Genomic DNA, 12,965 nt, shown 5'->3' with positions numbered 1-12,965 from the left:
AGAACTCCTCCAGCAGTGTTCTCACATTAGCCAATCAAATTTCCCATTAGATTAACCGACAGGTTTTAATTAAAGATAATAGCATGAACCTGATCGGCTAAAACTGGGGACACATAATGTGCCTAAGTGTGCGAATAACTTCTGACATCGGGATTTAACTACTTTTAAGATCTTGGTGCTATGGAAGCTGCATTTTTTTTTAAAGGAAACCAAAACCTTCATACTAAGTTACTTTTATTGTAAAGTTTAAAAGATTTGAATAAAATCAGTGAAAATTTTAACAAAATCGGGCAAGGAACAAGGAAGTTCAAGCATTTTGAAATGACTAGTCACTAGAGGGCGGTATTCAATTTGATGACATCATCTGTTAACAACTCTCCATGCCTTTTGTACATAAAATTTCACAATTTTTTTTTTTTTTTTTCTTCGTATTTATTTGTGTTCTTGATCCGACTTCATAACATGTGAAGTAGAATATCATTTTGCATTCTATATCTTGCTTTCAGGGGAGTACATTATCTCAATCACAAGAAAGAAGGAAAAACATGGAATTTGATGTACAAAAGGCATGAAGAGTTGTTCACCGCCCTTGAATACCGCCCTCTAGTGACTAGTCATTTCAAAAAGCTCTTACTTCCTTATTCCTTGCCCGATTTTGTTCAAATTTTCACTGATATTTTTCAAATATCTTAAACTTTACAATAAAAGTAACTTAGTATGAAGGTTTTGGTTTCCTTTAACATTCAACATCCTCCGTTACTTTGCTGTAACCCGTTTATTATGGAATGCGAAACGTGAAGGATCGTTTTCTACTATATAAGTTAGACCCGACGCTGGGTTTAAGATCACGCAATTATATCTGATAGACTTCAGACAACTTCCTTTCACGGTCATTAAACCAGATTTTGAACCAAAGTTAAGCTAGGCGGAGCATCGGGTTTAAATTTTAGTAGAATACTGGCCATCAAAGAGAGTTTAAAACAGGACATTTTTTAAAACTAATAATATAAAAAATATCGCCCACATCATGCAGTCGTTTGCAGCATCCACCTAATACAACTGGCTAAAAACGCGCACGCAATAACTTGGAACATTCCACCGTGCGTCCGCCTTACGGCCGACGCGCCCACGTGGGCCTCAACTTCAGCTTGTTCCTTTGTCTTACTGCTACTGCTCGCGCTCGCAGTACCTCCCTCGCACCAACGGGCCTGCCCATTGGTGCAGTGCTCGGTCTCGCCCGCGAGGCACGCTGCGTACCGGATCACGTGAGGTATGTAGCTCTGCTCCTGAACGCCGTGGAATAAATGCGCCATGGGGCCCCGAGCGTACACCATGACGTCCTGGCCGCCGTGCGTCTCCTCGTCGAAGGGGACTAGCGCCTGCTGTCGGTGACCAGTTTCCTCTGAAAATATGAAGGAAAAAAGTGATATTACAAATTGATGCATAGGCCTAACATTGGTAATTAGCGTATAAGCATTGCGTTTGGGTCACTGGGCCGCCGCCCCAATACTTGAAATGGTGTTTTTAAAATGATAAAAAGGAGAGAACAGTGAAAGAAATGGAAGGTGAATTAAATGGTCAAACTTATTCTGTTGCATTAATTTCATCCTCAAAAGCAATAAGACACCCCCCCCCCCCCACACACACACACTAACACTCACACGCACATCCACATACAACTCTTGATCTAATTAAGCATGTATACCTGTGTCCACTGATGTTAAATTTTCACGAGCGCCATGCTTCTGGAACGAAGATGCCATGTGTCTGGCCCCAGGGCCATTGGCGTAGCTGAGAGTTGCGTATGGTAGATCGTCATCGGCAAGGTAATGGTCCTCAAGGCCTAAACAATGAAATATAAACACACAAAACAATTACCAGAATTTTTAAACATAATAAATATTTTCACAGATTGGTTGGTATTTAGCAAGACTGAATCGTTCGAAATTGGCTTTTTATATTCATTGACGGGGATTGGAATAGAAAGGATGTACTAGTATTCCTAAATTCTGGTCCATTCATTTTTTTTGCCTTTCCCCATTACATTCAATTTGAAGAATAGTGATACTGGGGTTATTCATCTTTTATTCATTTGAGTACAATTCAATTATGGATAATAATTATGTTGTGAATTGTTCCATATTCTAAAATCCTTGTGACATGATTGGTCAAAGCAACAAGGTCACATGACAAATCATAGTCGCCTCAGATCACTCCCTGACTCGGGCTGTGGGAAATCCTATCGCCTCTTCGCTGATCGCAGGGGCAATAATTTATTATCTTCCCTCGCCGCATTCGGCTCTTAATTTCACCTCGAAGAGTTTAGTTCACCATCGCATTCGGCAACCTTTGGCTCTTTTTTTCTTCTTTTACCAGTCGTCTAGTTTTATGATTCTTTGCACTGGATGAATTTAGTCTCTTTAACATAAGATTTGTAAAGCGCAAAGAGACACCCTGTATCATGCACAATAAAACAATGTCATTATCTTATCGTCATCGACATTTACGGTGGTCACCATCACCATCGTCATAATCGTCGTCGTCTTACCGAGAATGGGGTTTCCTCTGGATGCATAGCCAGCCATGGTCATGACGTGAGCGTGGTCGGCAGTCGACACGATGAGCGTATCTTCGGCGCTCGTGAGGCGGAGAGCGACACCGATGGCCTCGTCCAAAGCAAGGGTCTCGGTCAGGGCGTCCAGTGCCATCCCGTCGTGATGACCATGGTCGATTCGACCAGCTGTAGAAAAGAGAGGGAGAAAGAGGATAAGATATTAAGTGGAGGGAAGTAAGAAGATCCACAGAAATTATAAAGTTTTATAAAACAACGTAGAGAGGTAAGAGAGAGAGAGAGGGGGGGGGGAGAGAAAAGAGGGTGTAGAAAGAATAAAGGGAAGAGAGATTCGCATAGGAACAACGGTTGGAGGTGTGTGGGTGTGTATTGTGCGTGAGAGAGAGAGAGAGAGAGAGAGAGATATATACATACATGTATAATATATATATATCATTATGTATACGAACAACGGAGAGTGTTGTGAGAGAGGGAGGGGGATTGTTAAAAGAGGAGAGAGGAATGAAAGAGCGAGCGTGGTTAGATGGGAAATGATGGAAGAGATAGGGAGACAGAAAGAGAGAGAAAGGGGAGAAGGAACAAAGAGGGAGAGGGTGGCAAAAGATAGAAGAGGAAAACTGAAGGTTACGACAAATAGAGAGAGACATAAATATAGAAGAGAAAGATAAAGGTCAGAGGAAAAGAGAGAATGAAAGAAATAGAGAGGGTTGAAATTTAAATAGAAAAAGGGGAGAGAAAATTATACAGGAAAAACAGAGCGAGAAAGACAAAGTGAGAGAGAGAGAAGAAGTAATGTTAACAATTACTCTATACAATGGAGTTATGAATCGAAATTTGTCGATCATCATGAATGTTAAAAGCGCCATGTTTGGATTCCAACTCCCTAAAGGCCACCTATTTTAAAGACACCGCGCCGGTGTGCTGTCTCTGGCCCGCCCCCTCGCCCCCTCTCTCCATCCATTCCCCTTCAATCGGTCCCTTGTGATGGCGACCCTCGGCGGTCGAAATTCATCTGTCACAAGGCGTGTTGAGAGAGATTTTTCAGAATTAGGCTAAGCACTGTCGCCAACATGCTAAATGACCACAGACATGGATAATGGCGGATTTGTGGTAGAGGAGGAGGGGGGGGGGGGGTGCACAACCGGCTCGTGCAACCCTCCTTCTTACGACACAACAGGAACACTAACTCCCTGGAGTTACTGAACACCTACAGTAACTACACATCACAAACAATTGGAGCTTTTTCAATTTTCGACCCATAGGCACCTGGAAATGGACAAGCCTTTTCCTTCTGCCAACATGATAAATGAACGACTAAGACATAGTAAACTGATTTGCTTTATTTAAAAAACAGAACAAAGCAAAGGTAAAGGAAAGGTATGGTCAGGAATTATGGTAAAACCCGAGTTACGCTGAAACAAACTTTTGCTCAACATTTGTTAATATTTAGGTTTCTTGATCTAACTGCCAGAAAGACAAAGTATAAAGACAAGTAATAAATGTGACTTTATTTTTGTTTTAAAAGGAAAATTATGGTCACAAAATATGGTAAAGCAACAGTAACGCTCGTTGTCTTGACTCACAATTTTGCACAAAATCTTAAAATATCTTAAAAGTTTCTTGTTTTAGCTGGTGGTCTTTACAATATTACTGGAACTGGCGACATGAAACATGAAAAAGGAAATAAGGTCATGACATAATAAACAGAATGGCTTTATTTTTGTTTTAAAAATATAAAAGGTAAAGAGAAGGAGAATAAGTGGAAAAGAAGGTGCAACAACATTTAAGCTTGTTTTTCTGACAAACAATTTTGTTCGAAATCTTTCAAATTTCATGAGAGTTTCTAGGTTTCTTCATCTGGCTGGTGGTCTAGGCAATATTGCTGAAACTGCCGACATGTTCGATACAAAAATAAAGACATTATGCTTGTTTTCATAATCCCTTTTTAGAGCATGGTTTAAGAGTGATGATGACAGAGAGAGAGGTAGAGATAGTCATTTATATTGGGACCGCGGTGGTCAGGCCGTGGAAAAGGTACAGAGATAACCCTAGCTTATCTGAATGATGGGTATGGGGACAATTTGCCCCCTTGACAGACTGTCTTCTAGACAAAAGAATGTCCCCTATTATTCGCTCGCTCCCTTTGCTTGCTCGTACAAAATACAATGTTGCTGTGTCTTGTATTCTAAAGCTGTCCGTCCATCCATTCCAGCAGTTCACTTTTTTCGTCTCCTTACAACGAGTGTGTTTGAGAGCCCCCGCCTCCCCCTTCCGTAATACAAACCAGGGCCCCACAAAAAGTATTTTTCTTCGCTGAACCATACAGAACATAGTAAGCTCAGGGACAAAGCCTTTTGTCAATGACAACAATCAGGAACAAATCTGCTGATAACCAATCAGAAGCAAGGATTTTAGTACCTTATAACAAAAACTGTAATTTTTCACTGATAACTTTTGTGAAACGGGTCCCTGACGTTGGACCCTGATGAGACTAGGGTCTGGATACGCCACTGGAAGAAGTTTATTTCCACCAATAACATTCAACTGCAGAATGAGATTTTTGGACTTAAAATATGAAGGCCTCTCATCACCGTCCCTTGGGGGTAGTCCATACACTATAACATGGCCATGTGAGGGAGTGAAAGAGTGACATTATGTTAACTCATCCTCTCCTAAAAGTTCTCTTTCTCTCGCAAGAGTGTCCCTAGCTAGATGTGTTTGAATTGTGTATAAGGGTGGTGGTAGTGAGGAGCGTGGTAGGGATGTGCGCCAAATTGTCCGACTAATTAAATTGGTTGATCAAGTATTCAAGTCTGCATTTTGACGTGAAATATTGAGGTGTGGTAATTAAGCTTTATATTAGAACCCGCGTAATTTTGTTATTCTGGCATTAGTCCTGCAAACTATTTTACGGGGTACCTTATCATTTCCTTCTTTAAAAAAGGGAGAAAAGCCAAACCAATAGCATAAAATGTACGTACACAGTTAGGCCTATATTGATTAACACTTAAGAATTATAAGAAATGATAAGGGGTGATGAACAGCCAAACTCGCAGTGAATTTCGTCTATTCAGCGCCAGAAGGGCGTTAAATCTTTGTTAAAGGACATGACTTAACGCCCTTATGGCTCTCAGCAATATGTACATGCATCTAAAACTGCATTGAAAGGTATTTTTTCGACACACAAACATGATATTGAAATTGAATTCTCGTCACTTGCAAGACCCCGAAGTCAACTCTAGAAGCAAAGTTTGCTAACCTCCCGGCTATGAAACAAAGTTTGGTTCGAAATTCCACTGCCCCGGGCAAACCACCCCTGTGGCTACATCAACACACGATGGGCGGACACTTGTGATAGAATTTCAACTTGATATTTTGCCTTATAATTTCGACAATAACTATAAGCCTTGTATACCGATAGAATAGAAAATATACATTTCAGAGATGCAGCTTGTAATATGCCTTTCCTCCTCTTCAATTATATTCGCAATTTTACGACGTTAGCCACAGTAACTTGGATTATTATGTTTATGGTGCTTTTGTTTATTCTTTTTCACTTATGTTTATATGTATAATTGATGTATACCCAGTTTTTTCTTTTTTATTTGGGGGAGGGGAACTTGCCCTCTACCCCTTCTGCCCCCGCCCAATGGGAGCCCCCGCCCTGCCACCCCAGAAAAGAGGACATTTCATCAGCAGTTGGGTCAGTACGCCCTGTAACGTTTTATAGAATAAAAAGCATTCCCAAAATGTGATTTACATTTGTTTGTTTTCTTCTTTTTCTTATTTTTTTCTAGGTTTTTTATTAGTAAATCGTTAAATGCAACTTTTTGAAACTATCTTGTTCGTATTAAAAGCTCTTCTAAAAGTCGTTGCTCATATACCACAAGGTCGCAATGCAAACGCACTCTGCCCTGCCCGGTGACCCTTTCAGCATAGCTTGCCTGTCATCAGTACTCGTCCCATGGGCGCGTTCAGGTACACATGTAAGGTAGTTCGATACGGGCCGATAGCAGACTGTGTGTTTACCGATCCGTCTCAAATAAATCTCTTTGACAAGTTGATGACCGATAGCTATGCTTTTAGTGAGTTTGATATTTTACGGGAATCTCACTTTTTTTGCATATCACGGGGGAATTCTAGTGTTACTCTCCAGGATAATCTAACGAGATGTATCATATTTTTACGTCACCTTTTTAGTATTGTTTTAAAACACGCTCTGATTCACAGCCCGATTTTATTAGATTTGAAAAACTATAAGCCTTGTATTTCTCCTTGTAGCCTTTCCACAATTCTTTGTTTCCATCACTTTCTCCTCCACCTTCCCCACTGTGCCTAATCAATTATGATGTTTTACTTCGTTTCTACCATTTTAAATTATTAAAGAGGCATGATAGCCCGGGAGGTCCCTGATTCGAAACCAAGGTCAATGCGTTCGTGCCCTCTGGTAAGGCATTGATCATTATACAAAACTTTATTACCAAGTCCCCCGGAGAGGACCTAAAGTCGTCGGTCCCCTGGTTGCTTACTGACAAGCATTATGCTTTCTTAGCAATAAGGTAAAAATAAATCATGAAACCATCGAACTTTAACTTATCCCTCAGGCTCAATGCGAGTTATGCGGGAAACAAAAGAAGGTATAAATTGATACTATTTTCGAAAAATAAACTCAAGGCAATTCCGATATGTATGTATAGAACTCATGTTCAGATTACGTCATCGTCATGTCCGAACATTTAAATAGGTTACGCGCAAGGAAACTGAACATGTTGAAATTGCGTTAGCTTGAATTTTTGAAAATAGTCCTATCCTGTTACAATATACCTAGCTGCATTTCTTATGATATAAAACTGGGCCACACGATTACATGTATATTTCCCCCCACAATGTCAAATAGGCTCTATAAGCTGAAAAATGGGTCAAATTCCTTTACATACATCCTTCGGAAAGAGTGGCGGAACCAGAACTCTGGAGCAGGGGAGGGGTGGAGGAAACAGTTCTGTTAACAAGCAGGGACGTAGCGTGAGTCAAGCCAGTGAAGGGTCACTTACATCATGGGGGGCAGGGGATGGGGGCACCCATCCTATTTGTAAAGTTAAGTGTGAATTTAAAAGGCAACCGATGAGTGGGGGTGCGGGACGGTATCTCACCATCGACCGTTTCTCATGCTTTCCCCCTTCCCCTTCCCCTTTTTCCTTTACCTCCCCCTTTTTCCTTTCCCTCCCCCTGTTTCCCCCTTTCTTTTTCTGTTTGCCATTCGATGGGAGTAGGTAAATGCCACCTGTGCCGTCCTGTAGCTACGCCAATGCTGACAAGCAACAACAACAACAACAACAACAACAACAACAGAAGAGGTTCTCAGATTTTACCGGGACAAGAGTACGACAGTATGTGCACATGCATCACTTTGCTAAAAGTAAAGGGCATATGGCAGATTTCATTTTGTGGGAGAGGGGGGTGTATGCCCCATGTCCCCTGGATCTACTACTACAAGCATCATATTCTCGTTCGTCATACTAAACCCACCTTCGACGAAGAGGAAGAATCCGTTATCACTGGTCCTTTGGAGAATCTTGATGGCCTTCTCTGTCATCTGAGCAAGAGAAGGTTCCCCGGCCCTGTCCCATCGCCGGTCCGTCTCGTATTTCATATGCGATGGCTGGAACAGGCCTGGGTATTCATAAGCACAAAATGAGAGATCAGGTGAAAAATTCAAAAGTAATACTGACCCCGTTGTGTCACATATTTACGTTATACTGGGCCCCGTTGCACACAACTTATCATTGATGGTAACTTTGCCATCATGGAAACCTTGATTTTGATTGGCTGTTGAGCCCTGTTACCATGGTAGTTGCCATTGATGGCAAAGTTACCATCAATGGCAAGGTTTATGCAACAGGGCCCTGGTCGAAAATGAGGTAGAGTAGTTACCATTTCGGACAGCATAACTTCATCAAGTTTATACTAGGCCTACATTACATGCTTATTGCTCTCTCTGGACTAACAAAAGCACTCTTAATTTGTACAGGAGTGGGAATGACTAAAGAAATTAGGGGAATCTTCTCTCAAAAGAGCAATACAACTATTTTTGAGTAGATTACTTTATATTTTGTGGGTGACATTGTTGTATCTTGCTAATTGATCTTGACTCTCATAATAAGGAGAGGTCCTGAGTTTGTAACTGTCTTCTTCGGTTCTTAAATTATAATAATAGCCAAGAAGTATAGCCAAGAAGTTTTACCCATATTTTTTTTTATTTTTGTCTCTTTTAACCCACGTGAAAATCGGTAACTGGCCATTATGGGGTAATAATAACGGCAGGACCCTCAGGAAAAGCGGTTATTTTGAATGTGGCTACTGCGGGTAAATAAGACATAATTATATTATTATCATGTCGTATTTACCGATAAGATGATCGGTGGTCTCTGCGTTGACTCGGTTAAAATCCTGAAGATTCCACACGTAGTGCGACCTCATGGGATCCTTGTCTTCGAGCCAATCTTCGATCAGATTACGACCATCGAGACGCTGCCCGTAGTCGCCGTCGTACTCGGGGTCTTCCACGTTGCGCGGCGTCAGCTCGCGACGACCACCGCCCATGATAACCTGAAAGTGTGAGTTAATTTTTAAATTCATAAAAGGCCAATAATGACATGATATTTCAATGTGAAAGATATACTCATAGCTGGTCCATCTAGAGACAATTGCTAGTATAGGCTATGCCGCGTGACAGAAATATAACTGTCAAGATTATTGTCATTATTAATACCATTATTATTATTATTATCACTGTTTTTACATTATTGTCACTGATATAGGTATAATTATTGTTATTGTTATTACTATATTTATTACTTTAATCGTTAGCATCATTATCATCATCATAATCGTTTTCTCCATCAACATTGAAGTTGCTGTCTTTATTACTGCACATCCAAGCACACACGCTCACATACGCACGCACCAACCTACACGCTCACCGACTCAAACACAAACTTACGTTCATGTTCTTCCCGTGTTCGATGAGTTGGAGGGCGATGTCCTTGCAGCCTTCTCTTTTGTCGCGATCATCGAGATCGTGGTCGTTCTCCCACCGTCTGTCGGGTGTGTGGGCGTAGAGCGCGGCGGGCGAAGCGTGGGTGACCCTCGCTGTCGAGACCAATCCAGTACTCTTACCTGAAAGGGGAAGAGAAAGAGTGAAACTAGGTTAGGATTCAGTTTCAGATCAGTTTCAGCTTCAGTTTATTTTCATATTTCACATATTGTATAATAGTCATTACATTTGGCATGTTACATTTGTTTGTTTTTGGTTGCATTTATACAAACGAAAAGAATAATACATAAGACTAAGTTAAATAAAGGGAGAAATAATTATGACGGAGCCTAAAGAGAAAGCAATGGTTGTAGGTCATAGGCTCCGGAAGTTATATCAATGATATAGTCTTGTGTTTTATTAAATAACGTAAATTGGAACTTATTCTGAAGAAAAGGTAAACATTGGTCAAATACTTAATATTTGTATTACATTTTCACTACCCGTACGCAATGACAGGATGATGGTGATGAGGAGGAAGAATAGGAGAAGGAGGAGGGGGAGGAGGAGGTGGAGGAGACTGAGTATCATAAAGATGATGATGATGATAATGATGATGATGATGATGATGATGATGATGATGATGATGATGATGATGATATTGAGGATGATGACGAGTAGGAGGAGGATCAGAACGATGACAAAGGTGATGATGATGACGATAATATGGATTTATGGTGATGAGGAGGAGGAGGAGGGGAAAGAGGATGGGAAAGAGGAGATGATGATAGTAATAAGTGATGATGTTGAGGTGGCGGAATATCTGATCATGACGACAATGAGGTTAATGATGAGGAGGAAGATTAAGATGATGATACATGTATATGATAGTCCGCATGAGATCAGCCTGGATGACGATGTGGATATTGGAGAAGAGGAAAAAAAGATGACATTGGAAAATTGTGGAGTTAAGCATGTATGACATATATTTCATCCATCTCACGTTATCATAATCAATACTCATAAACCGATCAAATAACTCACCAGCTTTCATCGAATCTATTAAAATCGAATCGACAGCAGCGCCCTCTATCGATGTACATTTCCCTCTTTCCACGCGATCGTCCACACCCAAAGTCCCGAATTTACTTTTCACCCCACACAGGTAGGCGGTGGCTGTTCCCGCCGAATCGGGGACCTGTCGGTCTGTGTTATAAGTCTACAGGGGAGAAAGTGAGAGAAAGAAATCTACTACCTTCTGTATTCTCAAGGAGTTAGGATTAACATTCTCTGATAACTTATTTATTCTTCGTTTTAAATTCCTTTCACTATATATTTTCTTATATTACTTGTTTGTTCAGTGCTTTATAAATGCAACTGAACCCTTCACTTGCTTCGGTCAACCAATTGAATCGACAGTGGACTACCACACTCGACTTTTGTCACACCAAGAAGTTAATAGAGCTTTGGCCACGCGTACAATACAAGTAATATAGAATTTAAACAAGGGTCTCGATCCATGGTGAATAAGGAGCTGAATGGTGTAAAATTCCGTAATTTCATTATGCCTTATATTCGATGTTTATCAGTCATACTAATAATGTTTCATAACTTTAGTATACTATTTACAAATTATGATGTAAATGTTTAGAAACTTTTATATTAAAGCGCTCTAGAAATTAAATATATTATTCATAATGTTGAAGACATTGCCAGATGATTGTGAAATTGTCTTGCATTTCATAATACCTCGTCCTTTTTTCCCAACCTTTAAAATAAGATGAAGAAAGGCACCATCATCATCTCTCCTCCTCCCTCTCTCTCTCTCTCTCTCTCTCTCTCTCTATCTCTCTCCTTTGCCTCCCCCCCCCCCCCTCCCCGCTGACTCTCTCACTTTCCCTCTCCCTTCTTTCCCCATCTCTATCTTACCTTTACAAGCCCAACATGAGGAAAATGTTCAAAGTGCAGCGATGCCTCTTCGCCCATACCGCCGGCGAGTTGGCCCTTTCGTATCCTCGCCGCCGTGGTCGTCGTGACATCGAGCCCGTCACCGAGGAAGAAGATGATATTCTTGGCGATGTTGACGTTGAGCCTCTGTCGCAGTAGCGCCTCTTCCACGGCAGCTCGGCCTTTTAAATTCCAATATGGAGCCTCTGAAATTGGGAGACAAAACGTGGAAAATTAGTGTTTATGTCTAGTGATGTTGTGGTCTCGTGGATAAGTAAGCGGACTGTGAATCACAAGGTACGGAGTTCGAATCCCTTCCACAGCACTGAAGTTTCTTTGGTAATACATGAATCTTATTTGACACTCTCAAGTCTCAACCGAGTTGTAATACATGTGTACAGGTATGAAGAAAAAAATCAGCGCTTCATCGGGGCAGTTATTATTATTATCTGAAGTTCGTTCCCTTTTCAAATGAACTATGTATTTGAAATGACTGTAATCATCATTATCACCATCATCATCTTCGTCATAATCGTCATCAATATCATTGTTATTATTGTTATTTTTTATTGATATTGTTATTATCATTATTATTTTTCAAAATAGTTGTTATTCTGATTATTATTTTTGTCACCGTTATCACCATCACCATCATCATTACTACCATCATTATCGCCTCTTAATCCTAATTGCAATCTGAAGCCGAACGTTTGCTAATATATTTGATATTATTGAAATAATTTAAATTTCTTCTTCTGCCACTCACATTATTCAATAACTATCACCCAAATTGTAATGTGATTTCCACCCTCAGGCTACTCCCTGCATTCTTAAATTACGTTATTTTATAAATTACCACCCTAAATTAATCCTTTTCACCTTATTCTTTGCATTCATAAGTTACATTATATTTTGGAAAATGTCACCCGAAGTTTATCTTTTTCACTTCTTTCTCTGCATTGATAAATACTCTTTCGTTTTCACACAGCTTAACGCTACTATATACCACTGACCTACATAAACCAGATCCATTTCAAGCACACACACACACAAAAAAAAGAATACATTGCAGAGGAAAAAGAGATAGGCATGTGTTTTTATCGCGAGTCCAGAACCCATAGAATGCATCCCTTGTATTCTTTCTCAGCGAGAGAGAGGGGGGGGGGGGGGGGGGGGGGAAATCGGTGTTTCCATTTCAAATTATGGCCCAAATCATCCCCAATTTGACTCCCAGCAATCAGTCCATTCATTATCTAGATAGTTTTACCGTGTGTGCTCAATCAAAAGGTGTCTATTTCAATCCGGCATCCTTTTTACATCCTTTCGATTCTCTAGAAATGTATATTGCCAAAAGCCCCTAACCCTAAGTATGCAGAAATACCACGGAAAGGAATACTGTGTCACAGCGGTAGC

At 40.6% G+C, this 12,965-nt stretch overlaps 1 protein-coding gene across 1 annotated transcript; it reads right to left on the bottom strand.

Moving 5' to 3' along the window:
* Nucleotides 1–735: 735 nt before the first annotated feature.
* LOC580300 (alkaline phosphatase) lies at nt 736–11,777 on the bottom strand (the record flags this gene model as incomplete). The annotated part of the gene is made up of 8 exons (XM_030979073.1): nt 736–1,402; nt 1,706–1,843; nt 2,549–2,740; nt 8,099–8,242; nt 8,977–9,178; nt 9,573–9,748; nt 10,650–10,824; nt 11,535–11,777. Coding segments are annotated over 8 exons (1,647 nt in total), but the record flags the coding sequence as incomplete, so codon positions are not given.
* Nucleotides 11,778–12,965: the final 1,188 nt, after the last annotated feature.

This window comes from Strongylocentrotus purpuratus, unplaced genomic scaffold, assembly GCF_000002235.5.
Source record: "Strongylocentrotus purpuratus isolate Spur 01 unplaced genomic scaffold, Spur_5.0 spur5_contig_816, whole genome shotgun sequence".
NCBI lineage: Eukaryota > Metazoa > Echinodermata > Echinoidea > Camarodonta > Strongylocentrotidae > Strongylocentrotus > Strongylocentrotus purpuratus.
This window is presented reverse-complemented; position numbering and strand designations above follow the sequence as displayed.